At 46.8% G+C, this 22,610-nt stretch overlaps 1 protein-coding gene across 4 annotated transcripts in view; it reads left to right on the forward strand.

Annotated features, from left to right (window-relative positions):
- Positions 1–22,610, forward strand: part of MAP4K3 (mitogen-activated protein kinase kinase kinase kinase 3) — a 2,398,077-nt gene that overhangs the window by 571,591 nt on the left and 1,803,876 nt on the right. For all 4 annotated transcript variants that reach the window (XM_069606874.1, XM_069606875.1, XM_069606876.1 and 1 more), the window contains exon 6: positions 6,562–6,609. In XM_069606874.1, the coding sequence (XP_069462975.1) occupies positions 6,562–6,609 (48 nt within the window). The remainder of the gene's footprint in view (positions 1–6,561; positions 6,610–22,610) is intronic.

Below are 22,610 nucleotides of genomic sequence, written 5' to 3' on the forward strand. Positions count from 1 at the left end.
GAACAGTGGAAAAGAACTGGGAAACCCCTGACAACATTGCTGCGGAACAGCAATTTTCCGAAGAAGTGTAGAACTTCTACTTCTGATCCCGAGTATCTGAATAGACATCCCACTCCAGAAAGTCTGGTTATTCAGGCTGCAACTACTTCGAGACAAACAGCATATACAACATACCTCTGGATATGGAGGATAAGAAGGTTAATGCTTGGGCCCGTAATGTTTTTACTTCGGGTAGCATGACCTTGAAGTCAAATTCACCTGTACCCTGGCCATGTTCACACATACCCTGTGGGAATGCATTTCGGCGGCGGCTGAACATATTCCGGAAGGCGAGGAAAGGGAAGGCTTCCTGAATATTGTCAAAGACGGGAAGGAGGCAATGGGGGAATGTGTCCATTCTGGACTGGATACTGCTGAAAGTATTGGCAGATCCATGGCATCAAGCACAGTGCTATGCAGTTTTGCGTGGTTGAGAAAGTCGGGTTTTGCACCAGATGTGCAGGCCAGGCTTCTCAACATGCCTTTTGATGGCTCGAGGCTTTTTGGTAGTAAGGCTGATGAGAGCCTAGAAAAACTACAGACCTCAAAAGCGGCAGCTAAATCCCTTAGTGCCTCCATGCGACAACCTCAGAAACCCTATTCGGGCTCATCTTCCTGGAGGGGTTGTCCTTTTCGGTACTACTCTTCTTTTGGTAGAGGAAGAGGACAGGCTTTTCGAAGAAGCAAAAGAAATGTCACTTGTGGTAGACAAGTAAAGACTACAAACCCATCTTCAGGAACGGCATCTTTACCCTCGGACGCTCCTGCAGCCGCCTCCAAATCACTCTGAGGCCTTATCATACAATACACCAGTGTGAGGCAGAATCTCTCAGCATCTGAAAGAATGGTGGGGCATTACTTCAGGTGTGTGGGCACTGGAAACAGTAGCTCAAGGTTACTGCCTTCCCTTCCTAAAAAGGCCTCACGATCATCCACCGGGAGCCAACTCTACCACAATTCCAGACCTGCTCCTTTTGCAGGAAATTTTAACCCTGCTAGAGAAAGGTGCACTAGAACATGTACCTGTGACGGAGAGGAACAAGGGTTGGTACTCGCCTTATTTTCTCATCCCAAAGAAGGACGGAGGATTGAGACGCATCTTGGACGTAAAACTTGAACAAGTTACTCAGAAAGGACAAGTTCAAGATGGTAAACCTTTCTCAGATCCTTCAGGCTGTTCAACTCCAAGACTGGATGGTATCATTGGCCCTTCAAGATGCTTACTTTCATGTGCCAATCCATCCCAAGCACAAAGTACCTGAGGTTCGCAGTTGGCGGTTCTCACTATCAGTTTCGAGTTCTGCCAATCGGGCAGACCTCTGGGTTTTCACCAAGCTGATGGCGGTACTTGTCACTTCCTAAACAATCTGGGCTTCTCCCTCAATTTCAAGAAGTCCCACATGATACCATCCCAAAAACTCCAGTTTATCGGAGCAGTCTTGGACACTTCCTTGGGCAAACCCTCGCCTCCCGAGATAAGAGCTCTCCACATTCTGCAGATGGTAACAAAATTCCAAAAAGCCCAGCATCTGCCGGCCTTCGATTTTCTGAGGTTGCTCGGCCTCATAACATCCTGCATTTTTCTGGTGCCAGAGGCCAGATTGAGAATGAGATCCCTTCAATGGGCCCTCAGGACTCAGTGGTCCCAGTTCTCAGGGAGTATGTCGGATCTTCTTCAAGTCCCGAGCGCAGTTGCTCAGGATCTACTATGGTGGGCTTGCAACGACAACATCCTCAAAGGGGAATCTTTTTGGCAACCATGGCCGGAGATAACAGTAGTAACGGGCGCCTCACTCACGGGGTGGGGAGCTCATACCAACAATCTGACAATCCGCGGTCGTTGGTCTTCATCGGAGTCCAAACTACACATCAACCTGTTGGAGCTGAGGGCAATCAGACTAGCGCTGAAAGCCTTCCTACCCTCTGTACAAGGCAAGAATGTCCTGATAATGACGGCCAACACAGTGGCCATGTGCTACCTCAACAAAAGAGGAAGCGTAGGATCACTACCACTGTGCAGAGAAGAAATGGAGCTCTGGTTCTGGGCAATACGGGAAGGAATCTCTCTATCGGCAGCTCACCTAGCCAGAGAGCGTAACACAGCGGCAAATGCTCTGAGCAGGCAGAGCACAGTCTCCCACGTGTGGGAGATGGCTCAGGAAGGTCCTTCTGGAGATTTCCACCCTGTGGGGATCCCGTCAAGTGGATCTGTTTGCGACCGAGGTAAACCGGAAGTGAGAGCAGTATTGCTCAAGGGAATTCCCCCCGAGAGGAGCTCTAGGAGACGCGTTCGTGGTGGACTGGGATTTCCCCGTACTGTACGTGTTTCCTCCAGTCCCCGTGATTCCTCAAGTAATCAGGAGGTTGAGAAAGTTCAGGAAAACCATGATCCTAATTGCCCCGGATTGGGCCAGGAGGACGTGGTACCCGGACCTTCTGGACATGTCCATCTGCCCTCCAATAAGTCTTCTGCAAAGAGAGGATCTTCTCTCGCAAGAGGAAGTCTGGTTCTCCATCCAGAGGTCAAGACACTCAACCTTCACGCATGGTTTCTGAGAGGTTGAGATACAAGGATTGGGATCTTCCGGATGACGTTATGGAGATTTTGCTTTCAGCCAGAAGGCCAGCAACAAAATCTTTGTACCAATGTCGTTGGAACAAGTTCAGTAACTGGTGCAAAGATAAGGATGTGGACCCTTTTCACAGTGGCACCCCAATGGTGCTTTCTTTCCTCTTGTATCTAGCCAATCTGGGGCTCCAGATCGGAACAATTAAAGGATATCTTGCTACGCTGTCCATTTTCAAGCGCTCCTCGGAAGAGGTTTCTTACTTCAAAATTCCATTAATCATTCAGTTCCTGAAAGGACTTGCCAATGTATATCCACCAGTACCGTTTCATGTCCCAACTTGGGATTTAAACCTAGTTCTTAAATTTCTAACTTGTATACCATTTAAGCCTCTGCACTCCTGTCCATTGAGGCGTCTAACACTAAAAACTGTCCTTCTTGTAGCATTAACATCAGCCCGCAGGGTTAGTGAACTACAGGCACTCTCATATAAACCTCCATATACCACATTTTACAAGGGCAAGGTAGTTCTTAAGGTTAAACAATCTTTCTTACCGAAAGTAGTTTCTGACTTCCATTTGACACAAATCATTTTACCAACATTCTATCCTCCTCCTTATTTGGGTAAAGAAGAGGAGAGACTGCATAGACTGGACCCCAAAAGGGCCCTCGGTTTTTACATTTCAAGAATGTGAAAATTACGTCAAGATGACCAACTCTTTGTGGGTTACACAGGCCGTAAATTGGGATTGGCGGTGACAAAACAAACTATATCCCGCTGGATCATTCTAGCTATATTGGAATGTTACAGATTATCAGGAAAAGACCAACCGGATGGGCTGGGGGCCCATTCCACTAGGGCAATGGCTACTTCTGCGGCTTTGAAGAGACAGTTGCTCGGCTGCAACATGGGCATCAATGCGTTCCTTCATCAAACATTGCTGCTTAGATGCCTTCTCATCCAATGAGGGTTTATTTGCCAGGGCGTTACTTCATTCCGTCCATGAAAACGATAACTAGTACTCCCACCTCCAAATTGATCACTGCCATGGGAGTCTATCACATGATGAGGAATACGTGGGAGGATACAATCCATTCGAAGAACAAGTTACTTACCAACTGTAACGTTCTTTCAACTGGATGATCCTCCCACATATTCCTCATCGACCCTCCCAGCCTACCCCGCAGTACTGTTTACGTTTTCTTATGCTTTCCTCTCACGATGGGCCTATCAGTCGCAGGACACGCCTGGGTGTTCCACGAGTATTTCCTCAAAAACAGAACTGAAGCCAACAGGCACGGCTTGAGCTATTTATACCAGCAGTGACGTCGGAACGGAACAGATTATTAGAATAAAACAAGAGGTCTCACAAATATTCTGAAGCACGTTAGTACTTTTGGTAACCCCCCCCAATGGAAAGCAAGTTAACCCCTTCCTGGAAGGAGGGCTAAACACAGAGTCAGAGGGAAGAAGAGTTATTCAGGGAGCCAGGCCAGGCCAAAGTCAATTGTACAAAAGTCAAGGTGAGCTGAAGCATTTCTTGCAGGTAGGTAAAAGAAGTCTTGCACGATGTTTTAGAAGTCTTTGTAGAAAAGAAGAATTCAAAGTAGGACCACAAGCTGATTAGGCTTGTGAGGTAAAGAAGCTGTTGGAAACTCTACAGAAGCAACCAAGACAAGTCTCCACTGAGAACAAGTGAGGGTACACAAGTGGTAAGTTCTCTTAGACTTAACAGTACCTTTGGTTAGAAGAAAAGGGCTTTGGTTGGCTTCTGTTCCTGTGCAGCTCTTGTGTTCCTGGGCCTCAGATGAGGGGACAAGAGGGAGGACGTCTGGAGGACTCCTGCACTGCAACGGGGCAGTCGGTGACCGAAACGGACCAACTTCTATTCAGTGGCACTTTGCGGTTTCAGCTCCTCGCGTCTCAGCAAAAAGCACCACTGCCGACTCTTAGCTGTTGAGATGGGCTTTCCTTGCATCTGGAGTCCAGCACTCTGTTGAGGTGGCTCAGGCTCGGTCAGTCCTGCTTCCTGGGAGTCCTCTTACTGGAGCTCTCAGCCAACTTAAAAGCAACTCGCACAAACTGGTGTTCCCCTCCATGGCTCTACGGTTTCCAGCAGCGACTACAGTGGAAATTCAACCAGCTTCGAGAGGATGTCCAGGTGGCTTACTTTGGAGTTGATTGGTCCTGCAAACTCAAGGGGAGAAATCTTCTTTGCAGGCTTCTCTAGTCGAGGCGAATTCAGAGCTTCAGCACAGCAGCAGGGCTTCACTGGGCAAACCAACGGTCCAGGAGTTGCAGCAGGTGTCTCTTCCAAGTTCTTCTCCGGATTCCTTCTTCCAGTGGTCGACTCTGCCCCACAAGCCAAAAACATTGCCTTTTATGCAGGTTTTCCCCATTCATTCAGCCTAGCTGTCAGTCACCCAGCAGGATGGCTGTCCTTGCCAGACAGCCAGCCGGCCAATCCCCTTGCAGTGCATTTCTGTCTCCTAGTAGACTAACCACAAGGAGTTTCGGGCACCCTCATTTCCTGCCCCCGCTACACACCCTGGAGCCAGAGGTGGGCTTCACTCGTGAATCCTGCCAAAGACAAAACAAAGGGACCAAACCTGGTTTGGCACGCAGAGTACATCTCAGGAAGGACCTTTCCACAAATAAATGGCGAAAAAAGAAGACTGGGGCCATTTTGGTAAAAATGGCACCCTTGCATGGTTTACTGCCGCTGCGAACGCAGCCCGCGGTAAAAGCACACCATGGTAGTTAAAAGTAAACCACTGCCACCAGCCATTCGTCAAGGAAAGGGTAACATAAAATTGTTAAATGAGAAGCTAGACAAAAAGGGATACTAAGTAACTCCTCCAGCACCCTATTGTAAGATAGTGTGTGCTGGGTCTAGAAAGTTACAAATGTAAGTAAAGTCAATTTCACTTCACTGCTCCTGGAAACAGTAGTTAATCCAAGAGAAGGTATTAAAACCATTGGGAAATCTGAAAGACTTCCCTGTGTCACTGCACTGAGTGTGCTGCGTGACAGTGTAAAAGATGTTTCCTATGGCGTTTGTCAGACTCCACAACCAAAAAGAAACACAGGGTTCAAATCACTTTTAAAATACATGAGAGAGTGGGAAAAAGGGCACCACTTTCTCCAGGTTCAAAATTCAAGTCATCAAAATCCAGCAAAGTTGCTGGGGGTTAGTGAGAGGAATCTGGGAGGGGGGTGGGGGGAGCGAGAGGAATTGGCACATTTCTGAGAATTCTCCCTAACAGTCTTCCTGCCACTTGGCCATTTGCAACATCCTGTTCCTCCACCCTGCATCACCACCACCACCTCCTCACATGTACTTTCTGGGCCATTCCATGTCTTCTGACGGCCTCCAATCGTGGCATTGTGCTTGTGTGCGTGGCCGCAGCATCCAACGTATCAATCCTCTGAATTTCCTATGCTGCACTCTTGTTTCTCCAGCATTGGATCTTTCATGGATTCACATGCAGTGAACATTCCGTGTCGTCAGCCTGACAACTGGGAATATTCACCGCATGTGAATCCATGAAAGATACCAACGCTGGAGAAATGGAGTTACAGGTAAGAAACTACTCCCTTCCGTGCCATTGCAACCTTAAGGGAACGTGCCTCCTAGATTTTCCATGCCACTGCCATTTAAGGAGCCATTTTTTGCACACTGACAAATGCTTAAAATAATTCTAGCCTCCATAATGTTCCTTGCTTTGCTTCAGACAGTTGTTCTTAACAGCACTTAATAGCCACCATTATCTCCCACTGGGATTCTAACTCTTAATTATTATGTTTTCCTCTATTTTGTGTATTCTTGAACGTGCTATGAAAGTGGTTGTCTCAAAACAATTTTCAATATACAATATTCCAATTAAATGTACAAGTTACTGAAACAAAAAAGAATCTACATTAAATAATATTATCTGTACTTTCTTTCTACAGGGTTTATATTACCTTCACACTAAAGGAAAAATGCACAGGGACATAAAGGTTTGTTCCTACACTGTTTTTCCAATTGTTAATTGATAATTTCGTGGTTTATCAATGAGTAATGTATAAATCAATGATAGTAAATGTGTATGTCTCAATGATTCAGCTTTTAAACTGTATAAAATCTACTGCTAGCTAGTGTTAATATCAAAAATAGCCATCTAGTTCTTTCACACAATGAATGATACCAGAGACTGTTCTTCACCACTTGCTATATTTTTCATTCAAGCTATGTCAAACTGACTTTCGAGTTCAGGGGTAAAAAGTTCAATTTGTAAGCTAATAGCCAACGCATAAGAAGTCACTCACCAGCTCCATTCTCAAATGTCCTTACTGGCCAAGAGTTTATGAGCACTTGCCAATGGCGAGTGACTAGTGCAAATGTTGAGGCTTGTATGAGATTGTGCTCAGAATTATTAGACACGTTTTCCAAATTGTCGCATCTTGTTGATTGCGCTCACCTTAATCATTGCAGTTCTTTATGAATTATTTCTGTATTGTGTGCCCACCTTGTTTGGTGTACAGTTTTTTCTGCTTGTTAATCAGCTTCGCAGAATGAGAGCTTAGCAGATAAAGCTGTACGTTTGTTTTGGTATGGTAAGGTCAAAAGCTTTTTTTTAACATTTATTTTTACTTAACATTGACCTGAAAGAACTTACTTAAATGCATTTCTGGGGCCTGTGCCAGCCTTGATTTAAATAGAACAGATCCAAGAGGCTTAGTTGAGGTTGTGGCGAGGACCAAGTTAATGAGGTCATTTAACAAGTTTCCATGTTTTATTCTAGCCATATCTGTCAGAATATATGATATGGCATTTATAACTCGCCTATACAAAAGTGTTTCAAGGAGCGACGAGGCAAGGGAGGGGGAACAGAGGCAAGTCGGATAGCGATCTTACTAGGCCAGCTGATGGTGAGATTGCGCAAGTGCAGTGGGGTGGGGGGAGGGGAAAGTGCAAGCGGGAAAGGGGGAGGGGCAGTGCAGTACATAGGATAACAGTAATAATAAATATGCAGTGTGGCAAGCAGGTGGCAAGTGCAAGGGTAAGTGCAGACATCAGGTGTCAAGTGCTGGTAGGAGGCTGTCGGGATACAAAAACAGCCACAGAGAGCAAGGGTTGCCAGGGGAGAAGTGCAAGTGTGCAACTGGTGGGGAGGGGACCTGGGCCAGGTGACGAGTGCAATTTCAGTTTCGGCCAGGAGTTCAGCAGGGGAGAAGAGGAGAGAAAGCAGAAGCAAAGAAGGTCTTGAGGTGCTTCCGGAACCAGAGATGGTTCTCCTCAAGTTTCAGAGGGGCAGGGAGGCTGTTCCAGAGGGAGGCCCCAGCCGAAGAAAGAGATCTAACACGGACTCGTTGCTTGGAGAAGCAACTGACTCTAAGGGAGTTGGAGGCGGATGTGCGAAGAGCGCGAGAAGGAAGATATTTAGGAAGAGAGTTGTAGTTATTGAGGCCCCAGGCCACAGAGGCCTTGTGTACAATGCAGGGGGTTTTGAACTTAATCCTTGCAGACAGTGCAGAGATTTCAGTCTTGGAGAGATACGATCCCTGGGCTTAAGTCCAAAGACAAATCCTGCAGTCCTGTTTTGGATATAAAAGTTGTATCCTGCTTTTGATTGCTAGCATTTTCTCCTACTTAAAAATCGGGTTTCTAATATTCTCAAAAAGCTTCGGGCTTCCTCACCTCTTCTCCAGTGAATCAGTGATGTTATTTTACTCACTGCAAACCACTTGCCTTTATCGTACTGACCAACCTTACTCTTTCCATCCAACTGGAACAGAAAAAATCTAAAACACTGATGCTTTCTCCACATTTAAAACCCTGTAGGCAAGCCATTTTTATGAAAACCAATAATTTGAATAGTAACAAGTTATTTACCTACATCTGTAGTATCAAGGTATATATTAAAGCATAGTTAACTTAAGACAATTCTTTTTTATTTTTATTGGACAAACCTGTTTATGCCAGATTACTCCTGCTTCAAAGTTATAAAGTATTGTCATTTTTACCAATTTTAATAATGGTTGATGTATAGACCTTTAAAGAATTAAGGCCTGAAATGGCCCTGCCATGGTTTCAACATTAGTCCTGCAGGCTCAGTAGATTAGATAACTTGGGTAAATGTATTCCTCACAAATCTATTTTTATTATTGCAAACCTCAAGCCCGACAATTCCTAGTGACTACAATGTACCAATTCAAATGAATTTGAACTATAAAAAGCATCAACATCGTTGAAGGCCTGGATATCGTGTCCAGACATGTTTACCCCAATGTTAAAAATGTGTGTAGATTTATCCCAAAGGGACAATCAACTATATTATAGGGCACAAAATAGGCATTCAAAATGAGTGTACCCTCCACTTTTAACTAAGTACCTGGAACTATACCACTGCTGGATGTTTTGTAAGTCACTTTATGGTGTTTCAGAGAGTTGTGTATTAAGCAATAGAACTGGGGAATCTTTTTAGGGGTAGTTAAAGTACAACAGGCGGCAAGATGAGGGCACCTATGAGGTACTCGTTCATCACTAGACTCCCGGACTGTCTTTTAGTAAAAAGGACTGTCTGAACAGTTCAGTTTTTCAAAGGTTCAGGTGGTTTGGTTCAGACCGTAGGCAAACTGTTCAGATTAAGTCTTCCGGTGCCCTGGAATCCCAGGGACATGCTTTCATGATTTTTCCTGTGAGCCCCCATTGTAAGGGCAGTCTAGAGATGGCTGGCGGAGTCCTAGCCACAGTGTTGACTGTCTCAGCAGATAGGAGGCCTTTGCATCTGCAGGATTTATGCAGAGTACCTGGAATTGTATTGTAGGCTCCAAAAAGAGCAATGTGAAGTGTGTTTCAGCAGTTTTTATTAGTTTATTTTCTAGAGGCTCAGGCATATAATTGTGGCCGGGATTTTGGACTATGCACTCTAGCAATTTCTTCAGGACTGGTGTCAACTAGGATTTTGTAGTCCAGATGAGCCATTACCAGGGTTCTGGGGTTTCTTCTTCTGGTATTTGTTTTGAAGGAGCTGAAGAATTGTTTAGAATTTGAATAGCTGCATTTGTTTGACTTTGGTCAAGTTCTTGTTTTGGAATGCAAAGGAGAGGTCAATTATTGGCATGGCATCCACGTTTTTAACTTGCTTTAGCTGGGGCATGCATAGTCATGCCATTTTTCCCTGCACGTTCCCTGCAAGTGTCCTCACAGTCACCTATTATGACGAGTTGTCCAAGCTCCTCATATTTTCAGGAAGCGAGCCACCAGGGACTGGACTTGTCTGGCTGCTCATATGCCCCTCCCGGAGGGCAGATGAGGAGGGATACACCTGGCTTGATATTGCCTTATAGGCGCCGTAGTGTATCCTCGGGAACCATGCTATGAAGTGTAGTGGCTTAGAAAACCTCCTCTCCTTTGAACCCTTGATAAGGCTTCCTGCAGCCTGGAAACTGGAGCATCTGACATGCGACTCTGTAATTATGTTTTTATTTATCTTTTAAAAAGAGCTAAATGCCCAAAGGCCTCAGAGCGCTAATACACAACAAAAAACAAACCGCACAATAACAAAACATAAAACATAATAACGGTCTATCAGCTGAAGTTTTCAAATGCACCTAAAACAATACAAGCATTCAAAAAGAGCCAATTAATCCTCCCTCAAATCGACTACCAGTCTCAAGGACAAGGAGCCTATCAGCAATGATTGACACAAAATAAAAAAACGGGGCAAGTTGCTTGGACCCACATCCAACCAGGGCATAATCCCTGTTCTTTTGGGAACACCAGTCGTCCAGCTGAAACCTTCGTCGGACCTTCAAATCCAAAGTTATAATAACACCAGCCCTGTTATGTGTCAAAGCCATGCCAGTTCTTTACTACGAAGGGCTTCCCTAGGTATGTTGGTAATGACATTTCTTCGATCAATGATGGGCTCTTACGGTCTTATCACCAGCATCTGAGTTTTACCCTGTCAAACTCTTGAGTAGTAACGGGATTAGTCTTACAATTAGTCATTTGGGGTAAACACGAAGAGACCAATGCAAGTTTGTGAGCAGCAGGAGAGGAAATTGAAATCAAAGCCTGTGATTGAGCCCCGGTTGCCAATAAGGAATATGGCAATATTGCATGTGGCTCAGAAGGAACTTCGAACCCCTGACCGTCTGTTCCCATTTGTGATGTTTGTGAAGAATGGTCCAATCTTTCTAATTTTAGATCAGTTTGACAGAAATGATCCTTTTTCTCCAAGTGGAATTGTGAAACACACTTACCCAGCTATCCACCCATATACAAAGGTCAGAAAATGGTACATACCATGAAACCACAGTGTTTGAGAGCCACGAGCAAAGAACCCCTAATGTTTACTTGATGGAGGAATGGGCGAGGGCAGGTGCGCATGTCTCACACTTCAGCGCTTGCAGTACAGCAGGATCCCCAGCAGAACAGAGCAAGCACTGACCCACCCCTCTTTAGTGATGATTTTCAAGGTGGTTCCTCATGCCACAAATGCATTTAAAACCTCCTCGGCTCTCAATACAGACAAAAACGACCATTGGGCAAGTAACCAATACCAGTGATCCTCCAATAATCTAATGAGAAAATGTGAAAGCTCCCAAGAGAGTAGACAATCTGGTTTGAGATTTCAAAACCGAAAGTGAAGGGACCTAAAACTATGAAGAAACACCATTAGGAGCCAAGCCCCAGCTTAGGGAGTGTAAAGGGTGCTGGAAGGAGTTGGATGCGTGAATGCGTCCTTGATACAGGGGAAGTTTCTTGAATTAGAGTTCAGGAAAGTCTGCTCCCTGGAAGAAACCATCAGCCATTTGGGAGAAATAGTGTCAAGGCTGGAAGCGGTCCAGGCCTAGAGGTCTTTGAAAGAGAAGGTGAACAGAGTTTTTGGAATACCCATCCCAAGCTTTGAGGGAATCTGAAGCCTAAGCCTGTGGCTATCCCCCAACAACCCAAGGTGATAGGTAGAGAGATCTGACTGGTGGCAGCACAATCTTTGGCTATATGAGAAAAGTTCTAATGTTTGGGGCGAGGGGCGAAATACCCATTAGTGGTGGTGTGAATTCTGAGAAACTCCAAGCCAGGATCAACCTATTGTGCAGCTTGAGAAATCCAAAGTCCAGGAAGGACATGCTATGAATTCTGGTCAAAGTCTGAGAGAGAACTAGAGTAAACGCCAAGAAATTGGGGGAGGGGGCTGGACAAAGCCCAACTGCCATAGCCATAATACTGAGGAGAAACCTGAAGCAAAGAGAATAATGAAGCGTGACCTCTCGGAGAAGCCTTGAGTCACAAGGTGGAAACAGTGAGGCTTTATCGAGGGACCAGACTTTAAGTAACCACCAATTTTTTTGTTGTATTAGACTAGGACTGGACTTTCAAGATTAAGGTTTGAGCTTTTGCTTTGGATGAAACCTTGGCGCATTTGAGTTGCCAGTTTAGGTTAGCCTCGAGTCGAAAAATGTTGTTACGGCTAGGTGTTGATATTTTTTTCGTTAGCCTTCCTCTTGAGACTTTACATTATAGGATTGTGTTTCTCAAAGATAGCCAAGGACTTATATTAACAGGTTAGACTTTGATCTGGAATCGCATCACTGAAGGTGCTAGACTCGTCTATAGAAAACCTCACTTTTTGTTACCGCACACTTGCATTGCTTACTTAAAGAGAATCTCCATTATTTGTAATATTGCCCCTAGAATCTTTAGGTGCTTATCCATCCTCTTAACATATAAAACATAATTCTGTCTTGCCACCAGAATCCATTGTCCACATGTATCATTGCTCGGCCATACCAAAATAGTCATTTGAAGAAATTGGTGAGGGAACTGACAAATCTACTTGCTTACATGTCAGCTGTTGCCTTGCATTTCCTGTTATGCAAAAGGTAATACAAAGTGCATCAGTTCACAGAACTAAAATGTTTTTCATAGAAAACAGAATGAAAGTCACTGTTGCATGGCTTCCCTTTATTTTTCACTTTTCCGCTCACTTGTTTGACGATTTTTCCCACATCTATTCTTATTTAAGGAAATCATTTTTAAGAGGTTAAAACAATTTCATTTATATATGTTGGTGGATGGGTGCAGGTTTATTTATTTTATCGTGCATTTGTTAGGCGCTTATACAACAAGTAAATATTTCAAAGTGCCTATAGGGCAACAGGGAGGGAACATGGGATAGAAAACAATTAATACAGTGGAAGATAAAGACAAACCTAATAGGCCTTGTGAGCATTCAGAGTGTGCAAGTGCAGAGAGAGGGGAGATGGAGGGGTGTGGGGGGCTAATTGCTGTGGTGCCGTGCTCGTGAGGGAGCAGCAGGTGTAATTGCACAGAGTAGGAAGTGCTAGGGAACTTTTATCTGTAAACAATAAATGGGTAAGTGTAGGCCTACAGTGGTGAAGGCCAATGAGTTCCAATGTAAGTGCTGAATATAGGCAGAGGCTGAAGGTAATTGAGTGTGGTAGACCACGGCCCCGAAGGACACATAAGGGTCCCGGTCACCAATCACAGCGACCGCGAGATTAGCAGAGGAGAGGGAAGAAGGGGGTGAGGGGGGTCAAAATCAAAGTCTTGAGCTTCTGGAATTTGAGGAGGTCCGGCTCAAGAGGAAGGGGAAGGGGGAGGCTGTTCCTTAAGAGGGAGCCAGCTGCGGAAAGAGATTGGCCTCTGGCCCTCTGTTTAGCAATACGCTGGACACACAGAGGGTTGGTACCAGAGGAACGTAGAGGTCTACAGGGAGAGTATTTTGTAAGAGCATGTTGCAGATAGTGTGGTCCCTGGCCCCAGACAGCCTTATGGATGATGCAGAGGGATTTGAAATTGGTCCTTGCAGCAACTGGGAGCCAGTGAAGAGATTTTAGGGCAGGAGAGATGCAGTCCCTGGGCTTGAGGCTAAGGATAAGTCTTGCTGTCTTATTCTGGTTTAGCTGGAGTGATCATAGAGAGGAAGAGGGTAGAATTGAGAGAAGGCTATTACAGTGGTATAGCTTAGAGAGAACCAGAGCCCTGGTAACATTGAGCTTCTGGGAGAAAGTGAGAAAAGGGTGAATTCCCTTGAGAAGGAAGAGTTGAAAGTTGGACTCCTTGGCAATGTCCTGAATGTGAGGTAGCAAGGAAAGCGAGTCGACGAAGAGGACTCAATGGTTTTTGGCTTCAGATGGAGTAGGGGAGAGCCCATTAAGCACGACCGGAGTGAGGGGGAAGCCCGAGGGAGCAGGGGTCCCAATTGGAAGGATCTCAGTCTTGCTGGCTTTGAGGCAGAGACTGTTAGAAGTGGACCAGGACTGGATGGCAGAAAGGCAGTCCGGGATGATGGAAGATTCAAGAGGGTCGGCAGGAAGTCTGAAAAAGTTGTGTGTCGTCTGCATAACACTGGAAGTTGGGGGAGAAGGAGGAAATGAGTGCCAGCTGAGCAAGGTAAGTGTCAAAGAGCCATGGGGGAGAGCTTGGAGCCCTGGGGGACCCCACAGGTGAGGAACTAGGTAGGTGACGAGAAGGTGCCCAGAATAACCTGGGACGAACGGTCAGTTAGGAAGGAGGTCAGCCAATCCAGTGTCTGCTCCGAGATACCCAAGCTATCATGGAGCCGTTTTAGGAGGATGGAGTGGTTGACTGTGTCAAAGGCATAGAAGAGAGAGAGAGTAGAATGAGGACAGCTGGACAGTCCAGATATGCGAGCAGTTCTTCACGGCTGTTCAGGAAAGCAGTTTCGAAGGGATTGTGTCCTCCAACGTATTCCTTATCTTAGATATCTCTTTCCAGCTTTGCTGGCCTCGGAAATTTTTTCTCTCTAGAGGGCGCTGCGCAGCGTCCGTTAGTCAGTTCCGTTTTTCTGCGCTTACTCAGTGCCTCGGAATTTCGTTGCTCAGTTTCGTAGATATATTATTCCATTTTCCTCGAGATATTCGATCCATACTCTATGGCTTCCTCGTCTGAACCGACGACCCCTCGGTCTGGCTTTAAAAAATGCCGAGACTGTGGAAAAAAGATGTAGCTAACGGACCCTCACAGGGTCTGTCTGTGGTGTTTGGGAGCTGAACACCATTGTTCGGAGTGTGAGGACTGTATGTCCATGACAGCTAAAGCCCTGAAGGAGCGTAGGGGGAAGCCGGAAAAAAGTTAAGACTTCTTCTTCCTCGACAAAGTCGAGACATTCGTCTCCTCGTCACCATTCGCGCTCCAGGTCTCGAAGCGGGTCCCATCACTCTTCGAGATCGAAGCACTCGAAAAGGAGACGCCGAAGATCCCCTTCTTCGTCCTCCTCTTCCTCTGTTTCACCTAAGAGAATCCCTTGCCCCACGAAGCATAGTTCCCGGGCTGAATGAGAGGAATTCCGAAAAAATATGATGAGCGTCTTCGAGAAAGCCGCCTCGACCCCCTCGAAGACTGCCGAGAGCGATGCTCTGGTCGAAAGACCCGAAGGTCCAAAACGCCGCGAGTCGCAGCACCCGGCGAAGGAAGCTTCTCGAGCGCGTCACAAACCCTCGAGTAAAGCAAAGACCTCGAATCCTTCTTCCGTCGACGGATGTCGTCGAGATTGTCGATATCCTCGAGCAGAATTCCAATTCTATCGAAGACCTCGAGGCCTCCACCTTTGTTTTCGACGCCACTTTCGAAGCCTTCGACGTCGGCGTTGACGAAATCGACGTTTTCGAGGCCGATTGCGACAAGTTTGGCACCCTCTGCCTTGGAGATGGGTTTCACACCCTTTGTGAGCTCAGACCAATTGAGAACAATGTCTTCAATTATGGAAGAGGGAGAACTGTCTGATCAAGAAGTGCCATTTGAGTTGCAGGGATCTGCAACCCGAGTTCAAGAGGAGTTATCCTCAGAGGAACGCAGAGTAAAAGAACTCCATGATTCCTTACATGAGGTAAGTGGTTTAGACACTTCCCCAGAGGTGGAGTTCGCTAGGCCAGACCCGGGGGAGCATGCTGAAACCCCTTATAGAGCCTTAATGGCCAGGATTACAGAATTTATAGGGTGGTCAACACCTTCACCGGCTTTCCAACAGGATGACCTCACGAATATTCTTGATAAAGGTCCACAGGAGGATCCTGTAGTACCTTTTCATAAAGCTCTTCAAAGAAAAATAATGACGAACTGGGAAACCCCAGATGTCGTCCCGGCAGTAAATAAAAAACTGTCTGCTAAATACAGGGTATCATCTGCAGACCCGGAGTTTTTGTCCAAACACCCATCCCCAGAAAGTCTGGTGGTACAGGCAGCATCTTCTACTGACATCAAGACTGCTTACCCTACCGTCCCACAGAAATACGGTGCTATGGCTAAGAAAGTCTTTTCAGCATGTAGCATGGCGTTAAAATCTATTAATGCTACTGGCAACCTTGCTAGATTTAGCCATACACTTTGGGAGTGTGCTTCTGCAGCGGCTGACTGCATCCCGGAGGGAGAAGAAAGGGAGGCTTTCCTAAATATCATAAGGGACGGTAAAGACGCTATGTGCGAATCCCTCCAGACGGGCATTGACTCGGCTGACAGTATCAGTAGAGCAATGGCGCAAATACAACAACCAGGAGATTTGCTTGGTTGAGAAAGTCTGGTTTTGCCCCAGATGTGCAAGCCAGGCTCTTGAGCATGCCATTTGATGGCTCTTCTTTGTTTGGGAAAAAGGCAGATGACAGTTTAGAAAAACTGCAAACATCAAAGGCAGCAGCAAAATCCCTAGGCGCTGCAATCCGTCAGACACCTTTTCGTCCCACAGGAACCTCTGCGAGAGGCAAGTCTTTTCGCTTCTACTCCGCATTCGGAAGAGGTAGAGGACGACCGGCTCTAAGGGGACAAAGAAGAACTACCCGAGGTGGACGGGGTAGATATTCAAAAGCCTGTCATGATCTCTGCTTCCAAAAGATCAGGACTTGCCCGACTCCCTTGGAAGCAGACCCATAACCCCGGTTCCGAGTGCCAGCCAGTCCCAATTGGGACCTTTTGGACCCTGTCCTGGCGCCAGTGGCACCAGGCTCATAAAGATGCCCAGTCCCAGCGCTGGAAGCGCCGGGCTCATAATGCTTGGGTGGACTTACCTGCAGCAGACCATGCTGCTTACTTACCTGCCAGTTGAACCCCTGATCCTCTTCTGTTTGGGACTACTTTTCCTGTTGGGTGGGGCAGGAGCCACTCCCTAGGTTCAGAACACTGGAACTCTTCTGGAAAGCAGGAACTCTTTTCTTAGGCGTGGCTGTGGAAGGAGACACCTAAGCACTACAGGAGGCTATTTAAACCACACCCGATGGATGAATCTTGCTTTGCGTTATTCTGCATTCTCTGCAGCAGAACGCTCATCGTGTCTTATGCTTCTGATCCTGGGCCTAAGGGAACAAAGGCTTACCATCCTGGAATCCAGTCTTCAGCAGCACCTGTAAAGACAAAGAAAGAACAGGTTAGCACTACGGTCTTCAGTGGCAGCGCATCTCTTACCTGGTCCATCGGCTGTCACCAACGCCTCGCGCTGCATTCCGGCATCTGAAAGACAAAGGCTTACCTACTCTTCGCATGCTCCGGAGGTCTTCGCACTGCATTCCGGCATCTGAAAGACAAAAGCTTACCAGCTCTTCGCACGCTCCGGGGGCCTTCGGCGCTGCATCCCGCATCTGAAAGATAAAAGAAGGTGCGTTTAAAGACATTGGGCAACTTTATTACTCATGTGCCATTACTCCTTCCCACGCCGAATCCAGTGGGTATTCCAGTACCCTTCAGCTTCTCTAAAGCTCCGAACTTGTACCTGCAAGATAAAAGGGACAGTTAGTGCGCATCGTAAAGCAGGCTACAAGCGCTTACTTACGTGCTTCCAGGCGCTTCTATTCCTCACGCGGGTTCGATCCTCAACTCTCATCAGCCCGCCATCCGCCATCGCCGGAACCCTGCAAAACAAGAGATATCATTACAAAAGACTTAAGACATTTGAAGTGCCCAGAACTTATCGTTCGTGCAGTTAACGACGGACAGCAGTCCTCTGAGGTCAAGAGGCCTGCACCCTTATCCAGTGAAGAAACTGGTTACGGCACCCTGCCCCGAGGCAGATGGAGAGCTCGGCGTTCACTTACCTAAGACATCTTACTCTTCGAGTCAGACATACAGTGCACAGAGGTCCAGCCCAAAGAGCCAATCGTGTGTTACACATCACCTTTGAAGATACGGCATTCACCCAGTCAAGACCGGCGCCTCTGCGGGAATCAGGTGAGCGTTACAGAACGCAAAGCCTATCGCAAAACTCCCACCCAGGCGCTATGGAAACCTCGGATACCGACCAGCTAGCCAGTTACTTGGGGAACTAAGAGCAGAAGTGCATGCAGCCCGTCAGGAAACGAATGCTCTAAGAAGGGAACTGATTATTTCCAAGGAGCGAACAGACAATCTCGCTAGACAATTGCTACAGTCACAAGCCGAACAAACTCCGTTACCCGCATCAGGGGCAAATCTTCCTTCAACATCCTCTACGAACCCAGGGCAGATCAACCTACCAGGGAATTGTACCTCTGGCTCCGCCCGAACAATTTTCTGGTGACCCAAAGAGGTTTGCAGTATTTATTAATCAGTGCCGGTTGCACTTCTTATGCCGGCCAGCAGCCTTTCCAACTGATCAAGCTAAGGTAGCTTTCGTGCTTTCGTACCTTAGTGGCAATGCGGCAGACTGGTCGATCCCTCTAGTTAATCAAGATGATCCGGTTCTCCATGATTTTCGAGCTTTTCAGCTCAGTATGGAAAAACTGTTTGCAAGACATTCACAGGGGCAGGCCTTGGACAATGAGCTCCTTTCATTGCGACAGGGTAATCAAGACCTTTTGGCTTATATTGCGTCTTTCAACAGACTGATAGTGGAAACTCGATGGCCTGAGGACAAAAGGATTACGCTGTTTTATAGAGGTCTACGTGGAGAGCTCAAAGATGTGTTAGCCCAAGTAGTGAATCCCCCGCAAGACTGTTCGGACTATATTGACTTAGTCGTTCAAATTGACCACAGACTGCAGAACAGGAAGGCCGATCGTTCCAAGTTTGATGCTCGAGTATTTTCCAAACCACCAACTCCTACCAAAGGAGTAGACTCCGGGGAACCCATGCAAATAGGGGGCCTGAAAGGACCACTAACACAAAAGGAGCGGGAAAGGAGAAAACAGCTGCAATTATGCCTCTATTGCGGAAACTCGGGGCACTTTCTTCGAGACTGTCCGGTGAAACCAGCCAAGAAGGCAGTAGGAGCTGCAGTTACCAGGGTCACAAACTCTGAGCAGGGAAACGACCTCGCCCGACAAGAATAGAGGTCCTCTTGCCGAGCGTTAAAACCAGTTCCGTGACCTCGGATTTCGTGATACCTATCATCCTCATTAGCCCTGAACATCCGGATCGATTACATGCGATTGAAGCTTACGTCGACAGCGGTGCCATCGGCAATTATGTGGATCATGAAATGGTTTTGAGGATGAATCTGACTCTTTGTCCAAAGGATGTAAAGGACGTCATTACTACGGTGGATGGTACGGAGATAGCCTCCGGACCAGTAACGCATACCACCCAAGAAGTGACGCTAGTAAGTCAAGATGGACACCATGAGAAGATTGTGTTCGATGTGATCAAGGCCCCCCAGTTCCAGATTATTCTAGGAATTCCTTGGTTAGAGAAGCACAATCCTCAGATCGATTGGCGAGCAAGAACGGTTCAGTTTCCAGAATGTGTCTCTACTTGTCACCCTCGACCTGGTGTTGCACTGGCAGCAATTTCCTCGGAGGCTCCTCAGTTACCTCCTGAATACCTAGAATTCCAAGATGTTTTCCGGAAGGATCAGGCTAACTCTCTACCTCCTCATAGGTCTTATGACTGCCAGATAGACCTGATACCTGGATCTACTCCTCCTTGTAGTAGAATTTATGCCATCACCGAGCCTGAGAATCTTCACCTCCGACAATACCTGGATCAATACCTAGCGAATGGGTTTATTCGTCCTTCCAAGTCCCCTGCTTCCTCAGCTTTGTTCTTCGTCCAAAAAAAGAAGGGGACCTTAGAACTTGTATAGATTATCGCGCCCTGAACCAGATTACCGTTAAGAATAGATATCCGTTACCTTTGATCCCTGAACTCCTGGACCAAGTCAGAAAAGCATGCATATATACAAAGCTGGATCTTAGAGGAGCCTACCACTTGGTACGAGTAAAAGAGGGCGATGAATGGAAGACGGCCTTCCGCACCAAGTATGGGCTATTTGAATATCAGGTCATGCCCTTCGGACTTTGCAATGCCCCGGCCGCCTTTCAATATTTTATGAACGATGTCCTCAGAGAGCTCATAGATGTGTGTGTTGTTGTTTACATTGACGACATCCTCGTTTATTCTTCATCGGAAACTGAACATCGGAAACACGTGAAAATGGTCCTCGAGAGATTGCGTCAACACAAACTTTTCGCTAAGTTGGAAAAATGTGTTTTCAACGTGACTGAAGTTGAATTCTTGGGATTCATATTATCACCTAGCGGAGTGCGTATGGATTCAAAGAAGGTCGATGCAATTCTCAAATGGCCATCGCCATCCTCCGTAAAAGGTGTTCAAAGCATGTTAGGCTTCGCTAACTTTTACCGCAGGTTTATCCCCGAATTCTCTCGAATAGTCCAGCCCATTTTTATTTTCAAATCTATTTATTGGCATTTGTTATTTGTTACAAACATAGGAAAATTACCATTGCTGCCATCAAACAATAAATCACATTGCGTCTCGGATTATTAACATTTACAACTTAACATAGAAACTTTAACTATCTCCAAATGTTTGTTTCTTGAGAGGCCGGTGCCGAGTGGGGGCATAGGGGGGGATTAGGACTTTCAGGGGGGGGGAAACTTCCCATGGCAGGGCTCGCATGAGGTTATGATTGGGCTGCCTCGAGGACTCCAGTTCTATCCGTGGGTCTTCCTACTGTGGGTTTGTGCTGGTTCATGGGGGCTTATCATCGGAGGGGTAGAACAAGGGGTCTGTGAGTCCCTTCCAGGCTTCTAAAGTCATACTTGAGGCATCTGTGGATCCAGCCACACTCCCTTCCCAGGCTCTCGTTTCTGCCAGCACCCATCGTTTCAGTTCTCTGTGCCAGATTTTCTGTTGTGGTCCCGATGGTTTCTTCCAGGACATAGCAATTGTCCTCTTAGCCAGAATACACATAATGTCCACTAATCTAACAAGGTGCTTTAGCTTTGCTGGTCTGGGGTAAGTGCCGAGTAGGCACTCCGCAGGAGTCCATTCGTATCTGGTCAGCCCTAGATTTTCACTTGTCTGCTGTATTAAAGACCACAGGGATTGTGTCCTGGCACACCGCCAGAATGCGTGGAGCAGGTCCGCATTGTCCATTTCGCACCAGGTGCATTTGGAGCTCTGAGTTTTATGGAGTTTGGCCAGCCTGGATGGGGTTAGGTATGTCTGATGCAGAAGATTCAATTGTATTTGTCTAAACCTATGATTTCTGGATACCGTTTTAGGAAATGTCAGAGCCCTTTCCCATTCCCCATCTGTTAATTCTCGGCCTATGTTTGCTTCCCATCTGGATTTGAGTCCAGCACTGCGTGGGTTGGGGGTGTCATTTAGGTGGCTATAGATCTGAGACACTGGTCTCCCTCCCTCTCCCAGCTCATACAGTAACATAATCAGGGGGTTTGTGTCTGGTTCCTCTGGCCATGTCGACCATCTGGCACGTGTCGTGGATCTTAATTTCTGATACCACAGAAACTGGCCTGTGTGGACCTCATTTTGTTCTTGAAGCGTTTCAAATTCTTTGAACTCCCCCTCCGTGTATAAGTCCCCCCATGAGTATATCCCCTTCTGTTCCCAGTGCCTGAGGTGTTGCAGGTCCGCGGGGGATTTGCATAGGTCCGAGACAAGCGGTATGTTCGGGGAGTATTGGTTTTTAACATGGGTGAGGGATTCAGTCCTATGCCAGATTTTGCGTCCAAGGGTGACCATTAGGGGGGCATTTCTTATCAGGCGGGTGGGGGCCCAGGGAAGTTCTTTCATGTACAACGGGGAGACCAGTGGCTGCAGGAGTGGCGTCTCCGATGTGGCATCGTCTGCTAGCCACTTGGTGACAAAGCTAAGCTGCGCTGCCAGATAGTATTTTTCAAAGTTTGGGAGTTGGATTCCCCCCTGAGTATACGGTAATGACAACGTGGTAAGCGCTATCTTACGTCTTCCCTTCCCCCACAGGAAGTCTCTCAGCATACTTTCCAGTAGGCGAAAGAAGGGCTCTTTGATGTAGAAGTGTACGTTCTGAAATCCATACAAGAATCTAGGAAGGACAATCATTTTAGTTATGGAGGCCCTGCCCATCATGGATAGGGGGAGTTTCGCCCAGAAAGCCATAGATTTCCTCAAGGTCGGGAGAGCAGCCTTAGTGTTGCGCTCGTGCATTTGTTCCGGGGAATGCATTATGTGTATGCCTAAGTATTTGAACGAGGTGTGTTCCCACCGTATTCCCACCGAGGGAAGCTCTGATGCTTCCTTTCCCTTAAGATTTGCCAGGGGGAAGAGGCAAGATTTAGCTCTGCTGAATTTTATTCCGGAAACCTTCGCGAAATTGTCTAGGACATCTAGCATCGTGGGCACATTGTAGTATGGGTCCCTAACAAATAATAGAACATTGTCCGCATAGAGAGAGATAATGTGGTCCGTGTCTCCCAGCCGGATCCCAGCATCAAAAAATTGCTTTCGAAAGTAGATAGCAATGGGTTCTAGGCCTAGTACGTAGAGCATGGGAGAGAGGGGACAACCCTGTCTGGTTCCTCTGCATATGTTCCAGACCTCCGATACATGCTTCCCAGTTTTTAATCTGGCTCTAGGTTTCGTGTATAATATCTTGATCCACCTAATGAACCTCGGGCCGAAGCCGAACCCCTCCAGAACCGCCAATAGCCACTCCCAAAAGATCGAATCGAACGCCTTGATGGCGTCCAGGGACAGCAGTGCGTATGCTTCTGTGCAAGCTTCAGTTTGGGCGATGACATGCTGCACTCTGCGCAAATTC

The sequence above is a fragment of the Ambystoma mexicanum genome, chromosome 4p, assembly GCF_040938575.1.
Source record: "Ambystoma mexicanum isolate Mex_15411 chromosome 4p, UKY_AmexF1_1, whole genome shotgun sequence".
Classification (NCBI taxonomy): domain Eukaryota; kingdom Metazoa; phylum Chordata; class Amphibia; order Caudata; family Ambystomatidae; genus Ambystoma; species Ambystoma mexicanum.